A 24,674-nucleotide genomic window follows, 5' to 3' on the forward strand; every position below is an offset into this window, starting at 1 on the left:
TAGAGTAAAGGACAATTGCAGGGCTAGTACTATGATCCTATCGACTCTTCCAATCTCGCCTAGTCAAGATTCGAACACACGACGAATGGCTTGTTAGTCCTATATTAATCAAACGTAGCATGTGCATTCCTTAGCGTTGGGAAAGTTACCTGGAATCTCGCGCCTTCTCGAAGATCTAAGTCAATGATAATGATCGATGGCCATACATGTAAATGCTTCATGACCATACTGGAGCAGCCATGCTAGTAGGTGTAAACCTGTGTGCCTGTTCCCCAGGTGAGGAGCGGCTCAAACAGCGTCTGTCTCGAAGCGAGCGGCTGACTGCGAAACGCAGCATCCCGCAAGCTACACCTAAGGTGGCAGACCCATCAGCCGAATGTAGGTTTTGCGACCCCGGTAAGGTGGAATACGATAAACGAAAATGACAATACGTAACGGATCTATCGATAAAGAACACGACAAGGAACAAGGAAACGAATAATGGATAACGATTGGAAACTTGGTACCTGGAATGTCAGAATGCAGACTACTGATATCCTGATGATACTGAAGGTCAAATTCCGAAAAAGAGAGTTTCCGAGCAGTAAACCTTTTTACAGTAACGGTAAGAAGGCAGAAAGGCAGGGAGGAATTCTTCCGTCTTGCCATTGGAAGACAGCCTTCATCTGTCGATCAACGACAACGGGCCATCTGGCCAGCATTTACTGTTACTGCCAGCTTTTACTGTGAAAAGGAATGGCCATCTGTAGCATTTACTGTCTCCGTTTGAATATTCAGAATCATACCTGAAGGCATCCAAATGGTGACTCTAGCTCTCAGATCATGTCTTGATTGACAGTCGACACTATTCGGATGTTCTCGGGACCAAATATCGACTCTGACTACTAGAGACTAGAGCTGCGGGAAGCAGACAGGTGGAAGGAGCACTTCCAGATGTTATTGAATAAAGACATTTCGAAGATCTATCTTTACGAAACGTCAGCCGAAAATGTAAATTAAAGTTTTCGTAAGAAATCTGAGACGAAAAGCCACATCTTTTAATAAAAATACAACGGTCTATTGTAATTATCATCAAACGATTCTGGTACCGAGGTGGAGCTGGATGCGGAACGATCTGAAGTACGATTTGAAGGAATTCATATACCTTGGTACGCTCGGTACATGTGACAACGATGTAAGCCGCGAAGTAAAACGATGAATTGCAGCCGCGAATCGGATTAACCTAATTTAATAAATGTTTTTTGTAATATTTTTTCTCAGTTTTCCAATGGTGGTCTTAAAATGAAAATCGATTGGGAGGCTTATGGCGAAAGCGGCAATTTTTTGATGAAATTCAATATGACGACCAAATCTAAGGTGGCCGCCAAATGTTCTTCTTCATTACGGAACCATCATGCCATTTCTTAGTTGTTTCATTGCATGTTTAGGAAATATCACACGATATAGATCTCAAGCTTTGCTAAAAATTCTACTTAAAAAGGAATATTAACTTCCACTGGGCGCCCATTAAATAATTTTTCAATAATTTCTTTGTTTAATGGTTGTCCAGTTCTCTTCTAATCTGAGGTTCTGTAAGTGTCCGATACCAGGAGGCTCCCTGTGTAAGCTACTTGGTAACGGGGATGTGTGGAGGGTTTAAAAAAACTGTTGGGCTCCTTAGCGAACGAGGAGTCCACTGTTTTGAGGTATCAAAAGAGTAATTTTCAATTTTTAACCATTTGCAACCAAGGTTGAACACCAGCGGATCTTCTAGTAGGCAAAGGCTAATAGGCATTTTCAACATCCCCCGGCTCGTAATAGAGAACTTCTGGTTCCACTTTACCAATTGCTTCCGCAGCCAACGAAACCGGTCGGCGCAGCAATGCAGTTGACGCACCCTTTCGTCACGTCCCAAAATAATGGACGAAATCTGGTCTCGGGTCCAATCGAATACGAGTTTCTGCGTCCACGTTAACCACCAAGTCTCCAATGTACAGCGGCTCTGGTTTCTCGTACCATTTGGAACGAGACTCGATTATGGGCAGGTAATCCCAAATCCATCTCGTCCAAAACTGGTCGACCAGTTGCCTCACTAAATCCCACTTGATTATCGCAGCTTGATCGCTTTCCGTTAACGAATTCGTCAGTTGAACCACCCTATTAGAGTTGTAAAGTATGAAAGGTGAGTGCCTCTTGATTGCTAGCTTGAAGTGAAACAAATTTTAAAGGTCGCGAGTTTACGATGGAGCTACGATGGAGCAAGATGCTTTTACGAGAACCGTTGACAGCGTCTTGTCGTTTGAATTCCGTTAGCTGGCCAGGCTGTTGAGTATTATTTGGTCACTCCGCACCAGTCGTTCCCAATTCCTTCCGAAGTGTGGAGCTGAAGGCAGGTTGTAAACCCACTTAGTGTTCGCATTGGAAAACTTTTCGGTCAGATTCTGAGGTATATCTTCGATTTTTGTTCGCAACTCACGGCTTTGCGAGCCATTGTCGGTCTAGATTTCACATTGTGACCCACGAGGAGCGATGAAACGGGGAATTGCTTGCTTACAGGACTCCGATGACAACATATAGGCGACCCGGTGGACAGCTCGTTTGGACAATCAAATAGGTAGAGCTGCCCACCTTTTTACGACGCTTTGCCCAATACGAACTTGTACCGGTCCAAAATAATCGATCTCGACAAATGAGAAAGGGTGCAACTATGAAGTGAGTCGAAATGTAAGGGGCCATCCTAGGAACAATCGGCTACGTTTTCCCGATCTGTCAGTATTGGTACTGAAAATTGGCGATCTGTTGGACGACTGTACACAGGCTCGAAACGATGGTAAGCATCTATACTCAAATCCCTTAGACAGTGATCTCTCGGCAGAACTATCGGGTAATTAATTCCGTGGGTTGCAGATAGCGCCGTGCACAAGCAGCTGTAGCAGGAACGGTGATAATTTGTAGACTTTGCTGGTTTTCTCTATCGCCTTCTTCGAGCGCATAATTTTCCGTCTGGGTACATTTCTAAATTTAGCTTATGTATTTGTTCTGCTATCCAGCTCGTTCAGAGTTGAGAGAGTTGCGTCCACTACCAGTCGGACTTTTATTGTTGGTGATAATGGAGGGTTATTAAAAAAATCCATTACCCAAGCAAAGCACTTTACATTCGTATAAGTGTACAAGGATGGATATGCTAAATGGTTCTAGAAATCTCTGGAAATTATCATGTTCCACAATAGTCAGAGAGTTTTTGCTTTGCTTTTGACTTCACACGGGAAGGTAGAGTATTATTCCAAAAGATTAAAAATGAGAGACTAACATTTTTGTTAATTTGTTTGTACTAAGAACTCAGTAATTTTCTGATCGATATTAATTATTTTAACACCAATGGATCGAAAATTCGACTACGTATCGATAACAATACAAGAATATAGAATAAACATTAATTTCAAGGTGCACGCTATTGAGAAAAAAAAAAACAAATCGCCGTGTCTTATTTTTGTCACGTGTTTCACTAGCACAGACATCAGTTTGATATTCGTCAGTGTAACTGCAGTAAAACGTGCTTTTGATCAAGAGCAAATTTTTTCTTTGGAATCATTTTTCCACTATTTAACTACTAATTATTGCTACAGTGACTAATTATTGCTACAGTGACTAATTATTGCAACAGTCGACCATATGAAGAGACATGATATGGTCGCCAATCGCTATTTTGTCAAGTGCTGATCGTTTTTTTATATGCGACATGACATATTACTGATGTTCAAATGCTCCTTTATGGAAACTGGCTTCGGATTCATAGTGACCTCCCGGATCTCGATGGTTCGTACCATGGCTACCATGCAGTAAAAGAAGTGATATACGACCACAGTCGATGGTTTATTTAAAAAAATCATCTTTTCAAAAATTTGGCAAAATTATTTCAGAAAACCTTTTTGGGGTACCCCTAGGAACACCGAACTAAAGCTGGGACCATGTGACGTATGACCATGATCTGGCTGAATTTTGAAAATAGAAGCATATTTCGAGACAATTCTCAAATTTGCTACACAAAAATATTGAAAGATAAAGAAGAATTGTTTGCTCTTTTCCCAAGCTCCGTACACACTTGATGACTGCAGTCACAGAACAAAAAAAATGAATCTCACATTCGGCGTAAACTGAAATCCGATACATTTTTCAATTAAATAAAACCAACCCGTTTTTTTAAATATATTTTTACCTCAAACCATACGTAATAAACCAGCCTTTAAGTGAAATAACACGTAATTTTATATGCTTTGCGGTGTTCCATTTAATCGAAGATTTTTTCGAAGTGTGTGGGCCCAAGTCGTGTCTAAGTAAAATCAAGACCATTCAACTTCAAATGACTTAAGCTTGAATTTATTTCGATGACCTCTTGCTTCATGCTGAATTCTGCATTATTCTGATAATGCTTCTTATATTCTTCGCTTAATCTGAATGAAGTGTCATTCTCATTACCGGTAGATGAACCGGTACCAGTTCACGGTAGAGGTTCAATTTTTTTTAGTAACTTTTCTGAAGCATAAAGCATTGAAAAAAGTGTTTTGCTCGACGATTTCATCAAGTTTGTCTCAAAACAGTGTGCTTGTTGACAAGTTGATTGCTTTTATCTACAAATTTGAAGTTCTGGTATCGTACTATAATTCGTGCTGTGGAGTGAAATGGTTACCATGCTGCATCAATATCCGGACACTTAAGCAGGTCATATGTTTAATATGCTCCGTAAACAATAATTTCGCAAGATTCTAGTAACTGCTTTGTACTACAATCAAATGTAAAGCTTAAATTTGCAATAACACGTCAATTTTACAACGAAAACTCAATAAAATACATTAAAATAAGAGAAATAAGCTGGCTTGTCTTGTTCATAAATCCTGACACCTCACATCTCAGTGAAACAATATCCGGACACTTTTGAATCATTTTCCGGACAGGAAAAACTTTCTCATGTTTTGTCTAAGAAATGTATACCTATAAATAAACAACTTATCATTTCTAAAATGTAGTATTAAAAATCATAACTTTATACATTTTTTTTACTTTTAATGCCACTTTGGTGTTATTATTGGTACGATTTTTGTCAAGTGCTACACTGACCCTTACATAACCAGAGAACGAAAGTGATTAAGTATTTCTACATTAAATGTCTTAAAGTATTTTGGATTTCCAAATATTTTGACGGTTCCGTGGTTCGAGACTCTTTCTCTTACCACACCTTCTACCTAGTTCAACGTGTCCTTTTATTTTCTAAGAAAAACATAAGGTAGTTACCATCATACATGTCCGGATTTAAAACCATGTTTTTAAATCCGGACAGCGTAATTATTTATAAAAATACACTTTATTTCACCACTTTAATCAATGACACCGTCTCAATTAATTAAAACTAACCTTCTTTGTTGATGCAAAGCCTAAAAAGTTGGTTTTTTCTTAATAATAAGTTCCCAAAACCTTAAATCGCGAAAGCACTACTTTTTAGTAATCTGAAAAAACTCGCAGAAAAAAGACACTGTTTGACACCAACGTTACTTTTGGATTTATTAAACTTATTTCGCGCAGCCTACTTAACTACCGATTATGTTGAAAGTATCTTAGATATATTTGCAAAGTAATCCACATAGCTACACTTCATAAATTGTATATATTATTGTTTATTGAGGATAAATTAGAGAAGGTGTCCGGATATTAGTACCGTCCGGATTTTGATGCAGCATGGTATCTCTTTTAGTTTTTTTGCAATTTAATTTTAAACGAATCGTATTGAGCGTTGAATTAGTATCTGATTCATATTGATTCATCAGTCATCCCGCATAGCACACTAGATCACTGACGTGCGACGGATACGATCTGACGCGTATGGAAAATAACAACGTAACAGACTTCTCGGGTCTCTTTAGGACGTTTACGAAAATGATTGCAGCAAAGCAAAGCCTAGGTGCTACATTCCGTTTATCAAAACTTGATCTTCCGTTTTAATACTTCAGACTTCGCAGCCAGCTGTTAAAGTACAGGACAATTGCAGGGCCAGTTGCTACGATCTTATTGACTCTAACAGCCTTTCCCAGCCAAGATTCGAACATACGACGACTGACTTATTGGGCCAGCGTCATACCTCGAAACCATCTGGAAGATGATTGCAGCATCAAAATGTATTCTCCGGAAGAACTCACGGACATTCACCTTTGCTATGGCGTCGTTAATTGTTAAGCATCGACAGCCTAGCAGAAGCTGTAGATTTTCTGCCGTCGACTACCTAATGCAAGTGTGTAAATACAAATCCAGAAGTGTTCGTTTTGTTACACAATGATTTTAGTTCAAGAACTTTCACGCTTCCGAGAAAGGACGTTGTTTTCATCGAGGCTTCGGAAAGAGGAGCATCAACAAGTGCCGTCGGCGATTGACCATGCAATTTTGCGGATTGTGGGAAGTTATCCCAAGGCAATCATAGGCCAAGTTGCGCCACAGCCCCGTGCTACACTGGAAGTTGTGGAGCGTGCAGACTCGGTAAAAATGCATCCTTGTCTGCGGATAAACCGAAGTGACTTGAATTTCGCAAAATTATGAAGGCAAAAGTGGAGGCGAACACTCAATTTAAGTTGACCAAACTCGTGACTTTAGTCATGACCTTGAAATGCGGTCAGGCATATATAAATATTTATTTTGAAACGATGATTCTACAATTGATGAAGGGACGGTAAGGGAAAGTAATGAAGAAGGATTTTTTCGGGAATGAAGGGGAAGGGTGGAAAGGAAGGGGGGGGGGTAATAGGTAGCTATGGTTAACAAGTTGTCGCTGTGACTCCTATCTTTTGTCCAATGCTGGAAGGTGCATGGGTCGAACCAAGCTGTAATCAGAGATTATAACGTTGTGGGTTCAAATCCGGTTATAATCTCTGATTACAGCTTGGTTCGACCCATGCACCTTCCAGCATTGGACAAAAGATAGGAGTCACAGCGACAACTTGTTAACCATAGCTACCTATTACCCCCCCCCCTTCCTTTCCACCCTTCCCCTTCATTCCCGAAAAAATCCTTCTTCATTACTTTCCCTTACCGTCCCTTCATCAATTGTAGAATCATCGTTTCAAAATAAATACTCAATTTAAGGAAAACATTGTTATTGCTGATTCCTAGCTTCATTGCTAAAACAACTACTTCACTCCTAATACGGCAATACGTCTTCCAATTTTTCTAACGTTACCGGTAACCTATGTTTCAGGTGAATGTAGTTTCTCGAAATTAAAAACTAATAAAAATTATTCTAGATCAATAATCGTTTTACGAAAAAAGAGTTTGCATTACTTCTCCCATTGCGTCCCAAGAGTCAAACAGATCAATGATTTCGCAGACTCAAAAGTTCATCATCATCATCAAGCTTAACATCAAGCTGTACTGAACAGCCAGAGAGCTCCGTAACCGCAACGTTACAGTGTCAGCTTTTACAAGCGCATGAGATCGTGGGTTCAAATCTTAGTAAGATCAGGGCCATTTAACGTCAAGTGACTTAAGCATGGAGCCCTTCATCATCGTGCTAAAGTCTACATTTACTGTATAGATCATTACACGTTAGCTCCTAACCACACTTTTTTGACAGCACTTGGTGGTTTGTTTAAATGGTGTTAAATTTTGAATTGAGTTTTTTATCTTTGTCCGGCATATAATGATAAAAATTTATAGTTTTTATTTAAGAGAAAGTGCCGTACATGCATTTTACAAAAACTTATGCAGTAATCCTTCACGAAATTTCAAATCGAAATTGCTGGATGTGACAAAAAACATGTAAACAAACCACCAAGTGGTGTCATTTGACGGAAAAATGACGTCATCGCAAAATGATCTATAGTAACTCTTATAGTTTGTATGCTGGACGGAAGATCGATTCGAGGAAGGACTTAGCTAAACTTGATGAGACCACGCCAGGGTCATCTATCAAAGGGCAAAACCGGTTAGTAGAGCAAATTTCGAAGAAAAGTTAAACACCTTCCTAAAAAATAATAATAATAAGCATATCGCTTACTCAAGAGCGGTTTTAGCAGAAAAAAAATGCAGTGCGGAATACAAAAAAAAAACAACATATCACAATAGATCTAAGTGATGGCAACGGTGATAAGCCCATACAGGAAAAATTTGCTCCAAATTCACTGGAACGCAGCGTGAGGTAAAGTTTCTTGTTTGGTAAACAATTCAGGTAAGAATGACTAACTTGTTTTTCATACACAGAAGTTTCATCATTTTCACTGTTATGATCTGATTTGTCATAACAAAGCACGAGAAATTGTCCTATGAGTTTGAATTATTCATATCAAATCTATAACATGAGATATGGCAGATCAGCGCGAATTCGTTCGACTCAATTAAGTTTTGTTTGTAACCATGAACTTAACTTGAAATTGAAAGTTAATAATCCCGCACCTGTACTCCTTCAGCCGCCACTCGGTCTGTGGTTGATTGACTTAAATATATGCTGCCAAGAAGCAGCATGTGTTTAGAATAACATCATTCGACGGGCGAACGAACTAACGTCACAGGGAGACGCGGTTCCCGGTGAACTATTTTTAACATTATTTCATTCAAACTGCAGGAAAGGTAATAAAAAAAATGCAATTCAGTTTTCAGTTCGTAAACCGTAAAACTGTCCGCCCTACTCAGGGTCGTGGGCAGCGTTGCAAAAGTGTCCATAATAAGAACTATTTATTACAGATATTCTACGACTTATTTCAGCTAAATTATAAGCTCTGCCTAACAAGATGTGAAATAATTTGGCAAAACTAGCAAACAAGCGAGCTGGGAATTAAATGATGCTTCTAGGGGTTTATTCCCCAAAAATTAACAACCGAATTTTGTTGGTCTGCTCAGGTACTAATTTCACAATGATAAATGCAGAACTGATCATTTTGAACCACAAAAAATTTACGTTGAGAAAACTTTAATGATAATCAAACATTTTCAAAAATCTCTCCTGAACTTCTTTCTTCAACTTGATATTTTCCATCTATTGTTTCAGTGGAAAAAGTCTATAAGTATTTTATATTTGCGAACAAAAAAGTACTGATCAGTACAAAACTTTTCTACTTACGACATGCTGCTTTGGTGTTGTTTGCTAATTCAATCCAATCACACAACGAACAGAAAATTTATGCAAAAACAAATCAAAATCGTTTCTTCACAATTGACCAGTTTCACCAGTTCACCAGTTGCACGGATTGTTGTTGGTTTTTCATCGAAATATTAAATTCTCTCTAAACTGATAGCACCCAGCATCCACTATATTTTTCTCGTAGAAAATGGAAAAATCATCCGCACAGCGGTGTTTCATGTGTTGAATTTACAGCTCCGTTTTTCGTTTGAGCAGCGCACTAACAGCCAAGCCCGTAGGCCTTTTGTCTTGCTTTTCGAAGCGGCCGAATTCTTCGTGACCAGACCACCAACCACCGAGCGTGTTGACAGATGACTGAAGGATCGGCGACTACCGATGACGAATTATAATTGTGCTCCTTCCGTCCGTCCGTCCGACCGTCCATCATCACTGCGCTACCAACGTAGAGTAGACCTACCCGGGGGCAGGCAGGCAGCAAGGAACTTCTTCCCGCGCGCGCTTGGATGTCTCCTATCTAATCACACCGAGCAGCCGCAAAGTGTGCGCGACCGGTACTCACGAGTTACCTACCCCTTCCTGCCGTAGAGGAGACGACACTCCCGTGTTGGCCCTTCGGCGTCGGGGTGGCAGGTAGGACTCACTCTCCCGCGCGGGCTGACCTGCTGCGTCAGGTAGAGTCCTCGTATGAGGCGATAGCTCATTCTGAATTACTACTAAGAAAGATACGTTTTCGGGAGGATTTGTTTTCATGACTAACCAATTATTGCTAAGTGCCTTCAACATACACTTGCTTACATGCTATCATATCTACTGATCAGCTGAAATGTGAACGAGTCCGTCTGTGGGAGAAAACTAGATGGTGAGTATTGTAATTTTAGTGGAATTGGAAAGGTACCTGTTAACTCCAGGATAACAAAAAGTTGGTTTTACTTTTACTGTAGAGGTAAAACGGCGCTAAGTTAAGCAGTAAGTGTGAGTTGCGCCTGCCTCTACATATTTGCCGACGGAAATGTTTCCGTCCCAATATTTACAACTCGATCTACCTGCCTGTCTGAGTCTGAGTCAAGTGACTGGCACGCCACGCATGTGAACGTCACTCGCTCACTTCCGACTCATCCAGACCGACTTCCAAACGGTACGAGAAAACCGTAAACAAACGTTCGTGTCCGAATATTCTTCCGCTTACCACCTTTACGCTCCGGTCTCCTCTGATTGTCGCACCGCATGCTGCCGATAACGATAATGGCCGCACTTCGATTGCTTGCTTGCCGTTCGGCTGTTTGTCTGTTATCACTCACGAGACATGATATCGGTATCTATTTTCAATTGTACGTACTACACTCATCGCAAGCAGGCAATACAGGCAATTTGTGTTGCTAATTGAAATTACTGAAAAGTCCCGTAAACAATAGATCAAGCGATCTTGTTCGAACTTGTCGCAGCGTGTGTATGGCGAAGATTAGAATGGCTTTTATTGGTTGCCGTAGAGGAGGCTGGGGATTACAACCCGCCATGTAAAAGATTCAATGTGATGAATTTAGAATAGTAATTGATTGCGATTTTGATTCTTTTGGAGAGCTTGTTTTTCTTTTCTCAGAATGTACGACAGACTTCAAAACTTGACATGAAATTTACAAACAAGTATTTGGAGATATTTTTGAATTGATTCGATAAACAATTAGTGTAAAAAAGTAGCTTAGCTATGAAACACTCAGAAGATATGACACATTGTTTATTGATACTCTTAAAAGCAAACACAATTCTTGTTTGATAACACATAAGATAAACAATTGCTAGACTGCTGATATCTACATTAACATATTTACCTAAAGGTTGTAAGGTATTCAATAGATTCTGTAGAAAAAGCTGAAATGTCCACTTGAAGCCATCTGCGAGTTCCGGCCACGATAGAGTAATGTCCATTACGATACTATAATACACCGGATGACACTGTATAATCGTACATGCTTCATTCATTCTACTTAATACACTGAAGTCACTTTTTACGCGACTATTTTTACGCGAATTTCGGTATATGCGTTTTTTACGCGATTTCCGGAATTTACGCGAATGTGCTCAAATAGTCTATTTTTTCGCCTAATGTTGAAATCCACAAAATGTTTTTTACTCGAATTTTTTGTTTTCTCACGTGAATTTCGGCATTTACGCGGTTTTTACGCAATTTTCGGAATTTACGCGTTTTTGATTTACGCGGAACGTATCCTTCGAGAATTGAGTGTATGTAGATTAAAATAATCCATTCAATAACATCAAATTAAACTTATATGCAAATTGAAACTTCACCGCCTTGACTCTTTGGAAAACAATGTTTTGCTCGAGATTTTCTCCGAATAGTTGTTTTTTTTCTTTTGTATTTAGCAGCTTAATTCCATTTTCCCTATAACTCCTTCTCGTTGCTTGTAGTTTCGCTTTTCTTCTTCAATTTGTCCTTAACATTCGACCAGTATTCCACAATCGGTCTTAACGGGAAATTAGCAGTCAATAACTTTTCGTCGAAGAGCCCAATTTCGGAAGCAGTTTTTAGACCCAAAAGCGGGGTTCTCTTTATAGAAATATATAATACTGCATTCTGCTTGCCAATCTAAACCCAGCGAACATATTTTCATGAACAGATTTTCTGTTTTGAAACAAAATAGGGTAAGGAACGAGTTAAGCAGTGTCACCTATTTTAATCAGTTGAACCTAAATAAGCCGAAAATGCACTTTTTTATTCATATTTTCAAAATCTTTTGATAAGATCTTCTTTACAAATCACTTAACCATACATTTGATTCACACAAACACAATTTACTGGGTTTCCGACAAGAAATTTGATGAATTAAAAATTGTTGTCCAAAAACGTACATTTTTCAGCTGCTGAAGGCAATCGCCACCTCGCTACTTACGAATCCATCACATTTTTCAGCACTGATTACAACCACTCTAAAAGTCAAGCACTCAATTGTTACATACCATATTATTCACTCTCTTTTTTTCTATTATCTAAGGCTTTGTCACTAGCCGAAAGTTTTAATATTTTACAACAAAACTGAAAACAAATTCTGAATTAACGGAACCTGTTCACCAGTAGCAGCAGCTGCAGCAAAACTGATAAACTATCGTGTTGCCAAGACGCTGTTTCGGTTCTGGAAATAAGAATTATAGGTTTGAAATTAACTGAAACCTCCAATGGTGAAAACGAGGTTCAATACTTTCAAGAGAAATGTATGTTCATAATTATTTTTCTTTATTAAAAACAACAGAAAATACAGCTTTTTCAATAATTTTCGAAGATTTTCTCAGTGATTTAATGAAGCAACGATGTGTTTCAATGTTATTTGCTTTGACAACACTGTTCTGAGTCGGACCGTGCGTACTGCTATGTTTACCTCTTTTGTTCTCCCACCATCCTTATGAACAGCGAGTGAGACGTCAAACTCGCAGTTTCCCATAAGAACACCAGAGAATAAAAGAGACGACGAATACCGTTTGCCGAACGAACGTTTGGTGCGGTGAGTGTATGCCCCGACAAACAATTTAGACAGATGGCATTTCACGCATCTATGCCGATACGCTATGCCGATTACGCATCAGATGCCGATTAGTAGGTCGCGGATAGGAACGCGAACTTACTGAATAGGGGGAAAAGTTCGAGGGATTTTTTAACGGGACGTAAAAAAATTAAGATTTCAGGATTGCTTAAAATAGCACCTTGCGGGTGAAAATGGGTTCGGTCTGTTTAAAATTAGTTCCGCCGCTCCAACTTTTAAAGCGAAAAATCAAAAGTTTAGCTCAACAATAGTGTCTTCCAATGGTAACAGCTTGAAGAACTAAAGATAGCAAGAAGATTGGTATGCCGATATCCCCCACTTAGTCAACCCATCGCTTGTAATAAGGTAAAACATTCAGTGACCCGCTTAGACTGCTTAAAACCGGTTCTTTACCCTAACTGGTTTTGAAATTTGCAGAATCGATGTCGACAAATTTCACCATAACTCCGAGGTGTAGAACGGATTCCAGTCTATGAGAACTAATGCGACATCATTGTCGTTGTACCACTGACTGTTTAAACTATTAAGGGGGCATAGTACTTTTTACACCATATTTTTTGCCTTATTTCAAATATTTTTTTCTCGATAACGCGAAAAGCGAGTCGATTCGGGTTTTTTGCATTCTAAACATTGCATTTTATACTAATATTTACAATTTTGTTTGCATACGTCTTTCCCTCTCCCCTACGGCTCCTTGAATATGATCATTCGAAAAAAACATGATTTACCATTGACCATTGGTACCATTGATTGGCGCTGGGGGTCTTATCCGAATTGAAAAATTCCAAAACGACATGAAAGTATATTAAATTATCTGGTGTTTGACCTATCATTTTTTTAAAATTCGAACGCATAACAAAATGGCGGACATTCAAACATAAAAGTAAGGTTTTTAGTCGAAAAAATTGACTTTAAACATTTCTAAAAAAAACAAAAATTGAAATATTGAAAAAAGGATGGGTCAAACACTAGATAATTTTGTTGGCTTTGAAACAAAAAAAGAATCATGAGAATTGTTTGAGCCATTCTTGAGATATTTATGGTACCGACTTTCAAAACCAGGTTTCGAGAAAAACGACGTTGAAGTTTTTATTCGCTGTGTAATCGCTCCAGACATGCGCGGTACAAATAGCTGTAACTTTGTCAATTTTTAAAATTCATCGAAATCACTTGAAACACATATGGTCAAAATGTCAATCTTTCGAAATAATCAATAAAAAAAATTTCGATTCTTTTAAGTTGAAAAAGTACTATGCCCCCTTAAGGACCGGAAAAGATAGTCACCCACTTCTAAAGGCATTTTCCAGATCGTAGCTGCAGTTTGCTCGTCAACGATGCAATCGTATTTCATGACAATTTCCCTTTCCCTTGAACGATTGTTTGTTTCCTGATTTTTATCTGCTCGTTATGGTCTGATATTAACTGATACAACTGATGACTTGAAACTTATCAAACCAATCCTCCCTTTTTGATTTCTTGGGATTGCAGCTTTGTGGTTCGGCTTGAAAAAGCCATCACTTTTGAATGCGAGTCTTAGGATCAACTGCCTTTGCTTTTCTGCCACTGCTGGCGGGTTTTTATGTCGATGATCAGACATTCAGTAAATCATTTCAAAAAATCATGCATTCATTCAAGTCGCACTTGTTCCGGCGACGCCATAATTTAAGCAAACGAAAATATTTTGGCAAAATGCCTACTGCTAATTTACATAGTTTAAACGTAATTTAGTAAAATTTTGAAAATCTTTACTCATATAACCTCCAAATTTTAACTCAAATCAACGCAAGCAAAAAATCCTTAAATAATTCTCTAGCTTGGTGGGTAAGGGCTTGACTTATGTTTATTTGTGCATGCAAAGTTATCAGTTTAATCCCAAGAGTCTGCCTTTCTATCGATTATAGGCTGTAGAACAACGGGAGTCTTTTTTTCTTGTTTAGGATGCAGTGTTAATGCGGTATTCTGTTCGGCCCTTAAGTGTAAGCGATATATCTCGGTCGATCAGCACGGTTTCTATGACAGTCGCTCGGTTAGCACAAATCTACAACAGTTTACCTCAAAATGCCTTAACGCCATGGAGAACCACCAAAAAATGGACCCTATCTGCACGGATTTAAAAGCAGCATTTGATAGAATCGATCGCGATTTGTTCTTGGCCAAAATTTCTAAGCTCGGAGCCGACACATGCCCAACACAATACACTATGGGCAAAAACGAGCGAAAAAAAAGACGCAATTAAGGTACGGCCTGGAGACTGATAAAATATAGTTGATCTTTAGGTGTAAAAAAATGTTAAAAATAGGGGAAAATTTCCAAAATTGGGCACTTCCCGATGGCAAACAGGAAAGGGGTGGGCACCACGAGATTCTCCGGAAAATTTTGCATAAGATCATCTATATTTTATCAGCCTGCAGGCCGTATCTTAATTGCGTCCGTTTTTTCGCTCGTTTTTACGCATAGTGCAATGGCTGCGATTTTACCTGTTTGATCGAACACTTCGAGTGTAGCTCGTATTTGTTGAATCTCGGACCTTCACGAACTTATCTGGGGTTCCGCAAGGCAGTAATCTTGGGCCTTTGATATTTTTGGTATACGGAAATGATGTTTTTTTTCTGCTTCCCGATGGATGCCGCTAGCTGTATGCTGACGACCTGAAAAATTTTTTGGTTGTTAGAAGCACTGAAGATTGCCGTGAGCTCCGGAAAATTCCGGAAAGGCCACACTGTCTTCATAAACATTTTGACGCCCAAAAACTTTTACCGCCTTCAATATCTTCAGCGTCAAATTTTGTTGCAGAACGAATCACGCTAATTTTGATTACCCTAAATACGTTTGATGTCGTTCAGATTGAACGGAAAGTATCCGAAAGGAAGGATATTTTGGTTAACGGGCTGCATAAACTAAAGCAACATATTTTTTTTAATTATTGAAAGAATAGAAAGAAAGAATAAGCTCTTCAAACTACAGCAAGCATTCCCAAATTTTACTCAAAAAGTACATCCTTGTTCTCAAAACTACAAAATTAATCCAAATTCTACTTCCTCGTTCTCAAAGAAATGCCTCCCATGAAAGGTCACATTTCTGCAACTACCCGAAGCCATCGGCAAATATATACAAGCGAGTAGCTGCGCAGTATAGCAAGCTTCCCAAACGATATTAGAATAGCTAAACCACTAAACCCGCACACGCGAGAAACCGTTCCCGGCAAGCGCGCTATCAGTGAAATTACCAGCCTGTAAATAGGAAAATCCGTACGGCAAATATTGGCAGACCACAACCAACCGCCGTCGCTGCTGGTCGGGTATCAGTGAGCATCTAATCTCCTTCTCACCTTCCGGTGCGAACTGCCTTGCACGGATTGCCATTGGGTTTCACCTCCTTGGAGGCGGTCATTGTCCACCAGGTGGCAATTTTGTCCTTAAAGTAGAGCAAGAAGAAAAGAATGAACTCAATTATTACAAGTACAACTGTGCACTTTATGGAAATATTGAGTTCAATTTGACCATAAAATGATACTTCAGATAAGATTCTATCGGCCTTGAACTGTAACATCCTGGTGATCACAGCTGTGGGCTCTTAGATTGCCTGTTAATAAAGATAATAATTGTTTTTCACGCTACATCTACATTATGTAAGTAATAAAAACGTAACGTGTGTCTCAAATTGAATCACGTTGTACATTTAATGTTAATTTATTTCAATTACGATTTTTAATATGTATTAATTTAATGGAAAAGCAAAAATGTCAAAAATGAGATAAAAAGTTGTAACTCATATTACTAAGACTGCATATTAAAAAAAACTTTGCAATTGATTATATTTCAAGCGGTAATAAAACTGCTTTTCTGTGAAACACATTTAATTTTCATGATTTCCCACTTTTGATTAGTAGTGGCCACGTCGCTGGCTCATGATGCTGTTACAGAAATTTCAGTCCAGCAAACTTGTAATAAATGTACCTAAATTTAATGAATCACGTTTATCCTAAGTGATATACTAAAATAAAAAATTGCTTTAATAAATAACCATAACTTTATTGATCATTGAGCAAATCAAAAAATTAACGTAAATATGTAGTTTAAAATAAATAAGATTATTTATGAATATGCTGCAAAAGCAGTAACTCGTAAAATCATACGAGCACACAGTAAAATTGAATAATTACAATCCTGGTTCTAGCTTTAGAAAATAATGTGCTTCGATATATATGTACTACTACTAAACTTTATTGCATACACCCCGGGCGTCTCTAAGTAATACCTAGAAAGCTGTTTGTAATCACACTAAAAGCTTACTCTGTTAAGTACCACCTACGTGCTTAACACTGATAGCTGCTTTGTTTCGAATGTTGTTATATGCTGCTGCATTATGTTGACTGTCACTAAATGTGCTGTCCACAATTTTGCAAAATATGTAAAAATATTATACATTTTTATAATAATTTTTGATAACCAAAATTATTTTAGGAAAATCGAATTTATCCACCTGTTGGTGGTTCTTTGTTATATCACCTCAAGCTTTTTTTCTTGTAAGGTACCCCGGCCCAAGTGGGAATGCAGCTCATAGCACTCTTCAACCTCATTTTCTCCGGCTGAACCTTTATAGAAATGAAAAATACAGCTCTCAGGCATTCATTTAAATCGTAGATTGTTTATAATTTCCCTTCTAAACATCAAATTTAAGCGTCATTTTCAATTTGCATTGCAAGTTGGACGCACCTATCTAGAAATGATGTTTTTGTCATATGCTTTCGAAAAAGTACATTTTTTCTGATAATAGGAAAACATACTTAGTGTATTAACAAGTTGAGCACGCATCCTACGGGTTGGAGAGAAGACAACAGTCCATAGCACCTGGGGCAAATGGGACCTATTAAAAATAAAGTCTTTTAACATAAATCTTTCGATTATTACACATTTTTTAGGGTTACTTCTGAAAATTGCCAGTTCAATTACATAATATGTATATCGGCAAAATTTTAACAATGAACCAAAAAGGACTAGACTAAAAGAATCGAAACAAGTGTGTAGGTCTGTGTCTAGGGGAACGAGCGAGGGGCTCACATAGCAATACGAATATAGGTTCAATTCAACAAAACTTGACATTCTGTAAATGTTTGTCATACAAATTTTTAATTTACTGTATTGTAATAAATGCTCTGGTTATTGGTGACGATATCGCATTTTGAAAATTTTATATGACTATGCTACAAGCGCTGGTCAACCACAGAGAACAGATTAACAGGCTCGAAGGAAGTAATCGATTTTTTTGTGTGTAAAATCTGTCGGTAGCGCCCTCCAGAAATAGTTTGCCAAACGCTTAAAAATATATCCATGTACCTTTATTAATATTTCTTTGTGCTGGAGGTACATAGCAGCGATGGCAGCGACATCAAGATTTAGTTTGCCACTTACTGCTCGAGGGGTGCTCTATTGAAGGATTACTCGTAGATTACATAAAAACGTTTTACACACTTTTTGTAAATTACCTGGTAGTCTGTTCTCTGTGGGTCAACTTTAGGTAACTAACTTGAAACGAATGTTAACTGGTTTGAGGATCTTGCTCAAAATTTAGAATACTTGTCATTGAACGCACAACTTATGGTCGAACGGGAAAAATAAATAAATAATCTGGGATATCATTTACTACTGGTTCACATTCGTCAATTTCCTTGATTGTTATATAGCACCGTTTATTGTGACAGGTTGATTTGAAATATATTTGCCGTTCAACTAACATACGAACAACGAGTTAAAATATCATTATTTAGCTAACGTTCTCTGCAAATTAATAGTTCTCTTTGACAATCTGTTTATCAGTTATTTCACACTTGACAGCAATACAATTAAAAGTATGTAAACAATAGCATGCAACTAATTGGGGAGCAACCCATTAAAGTAGTAGTAGGGGAAAGCCACCATCATTTCAAGGACTTGCCAATATATGTAGGTAGAATTACAGTAGATCCAAATTTGATTATCAAATGAATTTCACACTAATGCTGTTATAGAAGGGCCAAAAGGTATTGGGCGGACCCACAAGCAGCGGCACTTGTGCGCATTCCGGGGGTATAAGAGTCGCCTTCCAGCATTAGGATCCTTCCATGTAATAATCAATTTCACTGTACCAACTTTAACCCACGTGATGATTTGTTTGTTTTGAGTTGAGAAGTGCCATATTTTGCTTCAAACCTTAAGGATTCAGGTTGGCAATCCACTCCATCATCCAGCCTTCCACATTTAAGATATCAATAATAATACTATTAATAATATGATATTAAGAGAAAATGTGGTATATATGGATATATAATGAAGTGTGGTATATAATAGAACAATCTCACCAGCAGTCCTTCGTATGAAATAGAATAGCGTCCTTTGAAGTTCCATAAGAGATTCTAATAGTTAATTTAATTTTTTCATTCTGGTATCCATGTGCAGTATTAAAACTCGTTTTGGCCAAAGTTTTTACTATATAGCAAGAGATGCTTCATAAGCTAAAACGAAAAAAAATAATTAAAATGACTAAATTAGGCTTACCTATTAGTAAGGCCGTGTGGCTCCGCCGTCTGCCCAAAACCCCGGTTTTGAGATCAGGCAACCGGGAACCACCTAGCATCGCTCCTCCTAGCTTGGCTACTCAAAAGAGCATTACCAGGTATGGCCACGTGGAGGCGCTAGGTAGGGGCTTGGGATGGCTAGAGCTATATTTGACGCTCCTCATTTGCCTTCCCCATTTCATACCCAATTGGGGAGCAACCCATTAAACGCCCCAAACCTATTCTCTGATCAGACAGTCGCTAGTTCTTCTTCATTTTTAAAATTGCTATACCTATCACGTCACATGCATAAATAATCCTTCAACCCCTTTTTCATATAAGACATCAGTTTTGAATAAATTCTTGCAGTATGTGGATACAATCGGGTGAAAGAAACAAAAGGTTGGTCACTCACTTTCACTTTCAGGACTAAGTTTATCGGGGTCCTAAGAAATCTTATTGGGATGAAGAGACTTAGCACTTTTTCTGGCGCATTTCCATAACACAGACATCGAACTGGTCTAGGCTTAAAGCGGTCCTATGCGCAACGACAAGGAGGGAAATCTGATTATCGAAAGGTGGCAAGGCGTTGGAAACAACATTTCGATGCATTGTTGTATAGTGGACAAGATGGAGCGGTTAACGGAAAGAGGATAAAGATTGAGGATGATGGACAAGCAGTGGATCCACCAACTTTAGGAGCGAACGGTTGTATGATGCGATCCATCAGGTTATATTAAATGTATGAACTGAGGAGCAACCACCTACGGACTAATTGGAACTTGGAAGGTCTCGTGTATTTACAAAATTCTCTTCCGCATCCTGTCTCTCAGACTGAGGCCGTTACAGGAAACCTTTGTTGGCGAATACCAGTGCGGTTTTCGAGAAGGACGCTCCACGAGCTACTCGATAAATTGCGGGAATTCAACTTGCAGACTCACCAATTGTTTAAAGACTTTAAGGCGGAGTACGATTCTGTTAAACGAAGTGAGCTATGGCTGATTATGCTTGAACATGGTTTTCCAACAAAACTGATTAGGCTGCTACCCTTGATGATTTAAGATTAAGCGTCAGGATAGCGGGTAAGACATCGAACTCGGCAGCACTACGATGAACACCTGAATGGCGTGCAGACGGAAGACCATGATAGCGGAGGAAGTGACCACATTGGTGCAGCAAGCGACGAAGATGTGCCACCCCATTCGATAAGGGAAGTTAAAGAAGCCATCCAACGGCTGAAGAATAACAAAGCAGCGGGAAAGGATGGCATTGGAGCGGAACTTATTAAAATGAGCCCGGACAAGTTGGCCGGCTGTCTGCATCAACTGATTGTCAAGATTTGGGATACGGAACGACTACCGGAGGAGTGGAAAGAAGGGGTTATCTGCCCTATCTACAAGAAAGGTGATAAGCTGGATTGTGAGAACTACCGAGCCATCACTATCCTGAATGCCGCCTACAAAGTGCTGTCCCAAGTCCTCTTTCATCGACATTCGCCAATAGCCAATAGAGTTGTAGGAAGTCACCAGGCCGGCTTCATGGAGGGTCGGTCTACAACGGACCAAATCTTCACCCTGCGGCAGGTCCTCCAGAAGTGCCACGAATTCCGAGTCCCCACGCACCACCTGTTCATCGATTTCAAAGCCGCATATGATAAGATCAATACACCAGACTGAAACGCGAAGCAGAGAAGATTGGATTGCAGATATATACGTCTAAAACGAATTATTTGCTGGCGGGCGGGACCGAGCGCGACAGGGCTCGCTTGGGCAGTACCGTGGTAATCGACGGGGATGAGTTCGAGGTAGTCGACGAGTTCGTATACCTTGGCTCACTGGCAACAGAAGACAACAATACCAGCCGTGAGATTAAAAGACGTATTATCAGCGGAAGTCGGACCTACTACGGACCCCACAAACACTTGCGGTCGAACAATTTGAGCCCCCGTACAAAGTGCACACTGTACAAAACGCTAATTAGACCGGTTGTCCTCTACGGGCACGAAACGTGGACACTGCTAGAAGAGGACCTACGAGCACTCGGAGTTTTCGAACGGCGGGTGCTAAGAACCATCTTTGGCGGAGTGCAAGAGAACGGTGTATGGAGGCGAAGAATGAACCACGAGCTCGTGCGTCTCTACGGCGAACCAGGTATTCAGAAAGTGGTTGAAGCTGGACGGATACGTTGGGCAGGACATGTTGCTAGAATTCCGGACAACTATCCTGCAAAAATGGTTTTCGCATCAAATCCGGTAGGAACAAGACGAAGAGGGGCACAGCGAGCGAGGTGGCAAGACCAGGTGGAGCGAGATCTGGCGAGCACTGGGTTCCCGCGGAACTGGAGATCAGTTGCCATGGACCGAAACAGATGGAGAAATTATACTGCGCAGGCCTTGTCATAAGACGTTAGGCCAATTAAGTAAGTAAGTAAGTAAGTAAATAAGTAACATCGGACTCGTCTGTTACGTTAGATGATTTGAAGTAAGGTGACGGGCTATCGAATTGTGAGGTGCTATTCGAAGGGCAGGCATGCAGAGAAGAAGTGCCATCATATAAAATATATCATATAAATCATATAATCAAATCATATAAAATTACGCGTTATTTCACTTGAAAGCTTATTTATTACGTTTGGCTCGATGTAAAAATATGTATGCCAGGGCTAGGGCTAGGGCTAGGGCTAGGGCTAGGGCTAGGGCTAGGGCTAGGGCTAGGGCTAGGGCTAGGGCTAGGGCTAGGGCTAGGGCTAGGGCTAGGGCTAGGGCTAGGGCTAGGGCTAGGGCTAGGGCTAGGGCTAGGGCTAGGGCTAGGGCTAGGGCTAGGGCTAGGGCTAGGGCTAGGGCTAGGGCTAGGGCTAGGGCTAGGGCTAGGGCTAGGGCTAGGGCTAGGGCTAGGGCTAGGGCTAGGGCTAGGGCTAGGGCTAGGGCTAGGGCTAGGGCTAGGGCTAGGGCTAGGGCTAGGGCTAGGGCTAGGGCTAGGGCTAGGGCTAGGGCTAGGGCTAGGGCTAGGGCTAGGGCTAGGGCTAGGGCTAGGGCTAGGGCTAGGGCTAGGGCTAGGGCTAGGGCTAGGGCTAGGGCTAGGGCTAGGGCTAGGGCTAGGGCTAGGGCTAGGGCTAGGGCTAGGGCTAGGGCTAGGGCTAGGGCTAGGGCTAGGGCTAGGGCTAGGGCTAGGGCTAGGGCTAGGGCTAGGGCTAGGGCTAGGGCTAGGGCTAGGGCTAGGGCTAGGGCTAGGGCTAGGGCTAGGGCTAGGGCTAGGGCTAGGGCTAGGGCTAGGGCTAGGGCTAGGGCTAGGGCTAGGGCTAGGGCTAGGGCTAGGGCTAGGGCTAGGGCTAGGGCTAGGGCTAGGGCTAGGGCTAGGGCTAGGGCTAGGGCTAGGGCTAGGGCTAGGGCTAGGGCTAGGGCTAGGGCTAGGGCTAGGGCTAGGGCTAGGGCTAGGGCTAGGGCTAGGGCTAGGGCTAGGGCTAGGGCTAGGGCTAGGGCTAGGGCTAGGGCTAAGGCTAGGGCTAGGGCTAGGGCTAGGGCTAGGGCTAGGGCTAGGGCTAGGGCTAGGGCTAGGGCTAGGGCTAGGGCTAAGGCTAGGGCTAGGGCTAGGGCTAGGGCTAGGGCTAGGGATGAGATTCGATCGAATAATTTTTCCGAACAATTAACTTTCCCTAGAGTCCACTGTTACAAGTATGATAGCAAAGGTTCCTTTCACCACCAGGTAGATTAAGTCGGATATACTTTTGCTTGCTTCAATACGAACAACTGTACCTTGTTCCCCTGTAGTAAGTAGCAATTAATGAGTAGTGAGTAAAGAATAGTGAATAGTGAGTTGTGAGTATCGTGTTGTAGTGATAGTGTAAATAATGTCCTCCAGTGCTTAAGCAATCAAATTTGACTACCCACTTTCAGTTAAGTTGCAAATGTTTGCTTTAAGATTTGAAATGAAAACATCGCAGTAAAATTTTATACAAAATGCTTAATTTAACGAGAAACTCGCTTGAAATTTGTATACGTACTTGAAAGATTATCACACCGGTCCAGAGGAAGTTATTTCATAATCGGCAAGATTTCGATAAGCTATTTGCTTCACTTTTTGATTTGAGGCTCAATAAAAACGGTTACATCACTGTAACATGAACAGCTTGATTTGTATACGAAATGACATCATTTCATATTCAATTATTCTTCAACATTATCAGGACCTCATTCTGTTACCGGGGACTCACCGTGCGTCGATCAGCAATCATATCGATCTACCGCAATCAATGCATTGCACTTCCAATGTATCCGGCTGATAAAGCCTGCAAACGTAAGTTTGGTAAAGCAAATTCCGCGAAATAAATTAAAACAAAATGACCGCACTTATCAAGTAAATTGTCTAATCCCCAGATAAAATGCCGCCGCAAAATTTAACTATGCAGACCCGCGACTGATAATATTGACGGGACTTAGTCTGCTTCTGATTTCGGGTCAAGAAACATCGTGCAAACATGAAGCTGCTTCCAATCGTTCTCGCCATCGTTGGTAAGTGAAAAATTCCCTTCCTTTGGGAATATAGTATTAATCTCATAACTTTTTGTCTCCACCAGGCGTTTGTGTGGCGGAAAGAATTCCGGAGGCTCGCATGATGGGCGGCACCAACGCCGCCTGGGGTCAGTTTGGATCTACGGTTTCAATTACGACCCCCTTCCTGCTGCACTGCGGTGGAGTGATCGTAGACCGGCAACATGTGTTGACTTCCGCCCAGTGTGTCCTGAATACACAAAATCGTCTGATCGATCCGTACTGGTTGTCGATTGTTGCTGGAGATATTGCACTCGCACCTATCGGTGCCCGGCGACAGACCCGGCGCGTTTCCCACATTTTTGTCCACCCTCAGTTTAATGTGTTTACACAGGAAAATGATTTGGCCGTACTGCGTTTGGATCGTCCTTATGATTTACCATCGAATACGATTGATATAGCTCGACGGGCAACCAGAATCACTCCGTCTGGGCAAGCTTGTCAGTTTGCCGGCTGGGGAGCGACGGGAGCCCTGATGACTGAGGTTAATGTATTGCAACGCTTTCTGCCGATAACCGTCAACGATCGGGACCTTTGCAATCAGCCAGCGAACCACGCTGGCCGCGTCCGAGAGACGATGATCTGCGCCGGCAATGTGGGTGCTTCCACGGGGGCTGCCCCGTGCAATGGAAACCTCGGAACGGGCCTGTACTGCAACCGGCAGCTGGTGGGAATTCTGTCCTTTGGCGTAAACTGTGGCAACGCCAACAATCCACCGGTGTTCACGCAGGTTCGCAACTACGACCGCTGGATCGTGCAGCAGTTCAATCAAACCCAGGGGCTGCCACCGAACTGGACGCCGGCTGTGCTTTGAAGAGTTTCGCTTTTTTCTGTTCAATAAACTATAATTGATTTGTAAAACAACGATTTTTCTATTTAGTTTTTATACAGAATTGTGTAAAATTGTGATAATTCACAAAATAATTTGATTGAAAAAGACGTTGAGAGAAG

The 24,674-nt window shown here is 40.7% G+C and overlaps 1 protein-coding gene across 1 annotated transcript; it reads left to right on the top strand.

Moving 5' to 3' along the window:
* The first annotated feature begins 239 nt into the window (after window positions 1-239).
* LOC128746285 (kallikrein-10-like) lies at window positions 240-24,537 on the top strand. The gene is made up of 4 exons (XM_053843333.1): window positions 240-396; window positions 23,360-23,469; window positions 23,636-23,684; window positions 23,750-24,537. The coding sequence occupies exons 1-4, from the start codon at window positions 240-242 to the stop codon at window positions 24,535-24,537; spliced, it is 1,104 nt and encodes a 367-aa protein (XP_053699308.1).
* Window positions 24,538-24,674: the final 137 nt, after the last annotated feature.

The sequence above is a fragment of the Sabethes cyaneus genome, chromosome 1 (assembly GCF_943734655.1).
Source record: "Sabethes cyaneus chromosome 1, idSabCyanKW18_F2, whole genome shotgun sequence".
In the NCBI taxonomy this organism is placed as follows: Eukaryota; Metazoa; Arthropoda; class Insecta; order Diptera; family Culicidae; genus Sabethes; species Sabethes cyaneus.

Bases quoted from the DNA above. Each gene is read 5' to 3' on its own strand.
- LOC128746285 (XM_053843333.1), top strand. From the start codon at position 240: ATGCTAGTAGGTGTAAACCTGTGTGCCTGTTCCCCAGGTGAGGAGCGG. The intron at 397-23,359 runs GTAAGGTGGAAT...CAACATTATCAG, and splicing joins ATGTAGGTTTTGCGACCCCG to GACCTCATTCTGTTACCGGG. The intron at 23,470-23,635 runs GTAAGTTTGGTA...TTTCGGGTCAAG, and splicing joins GGCTGATAAAGCCTGCAAAC to AAACATCGTGCAAACATGAA.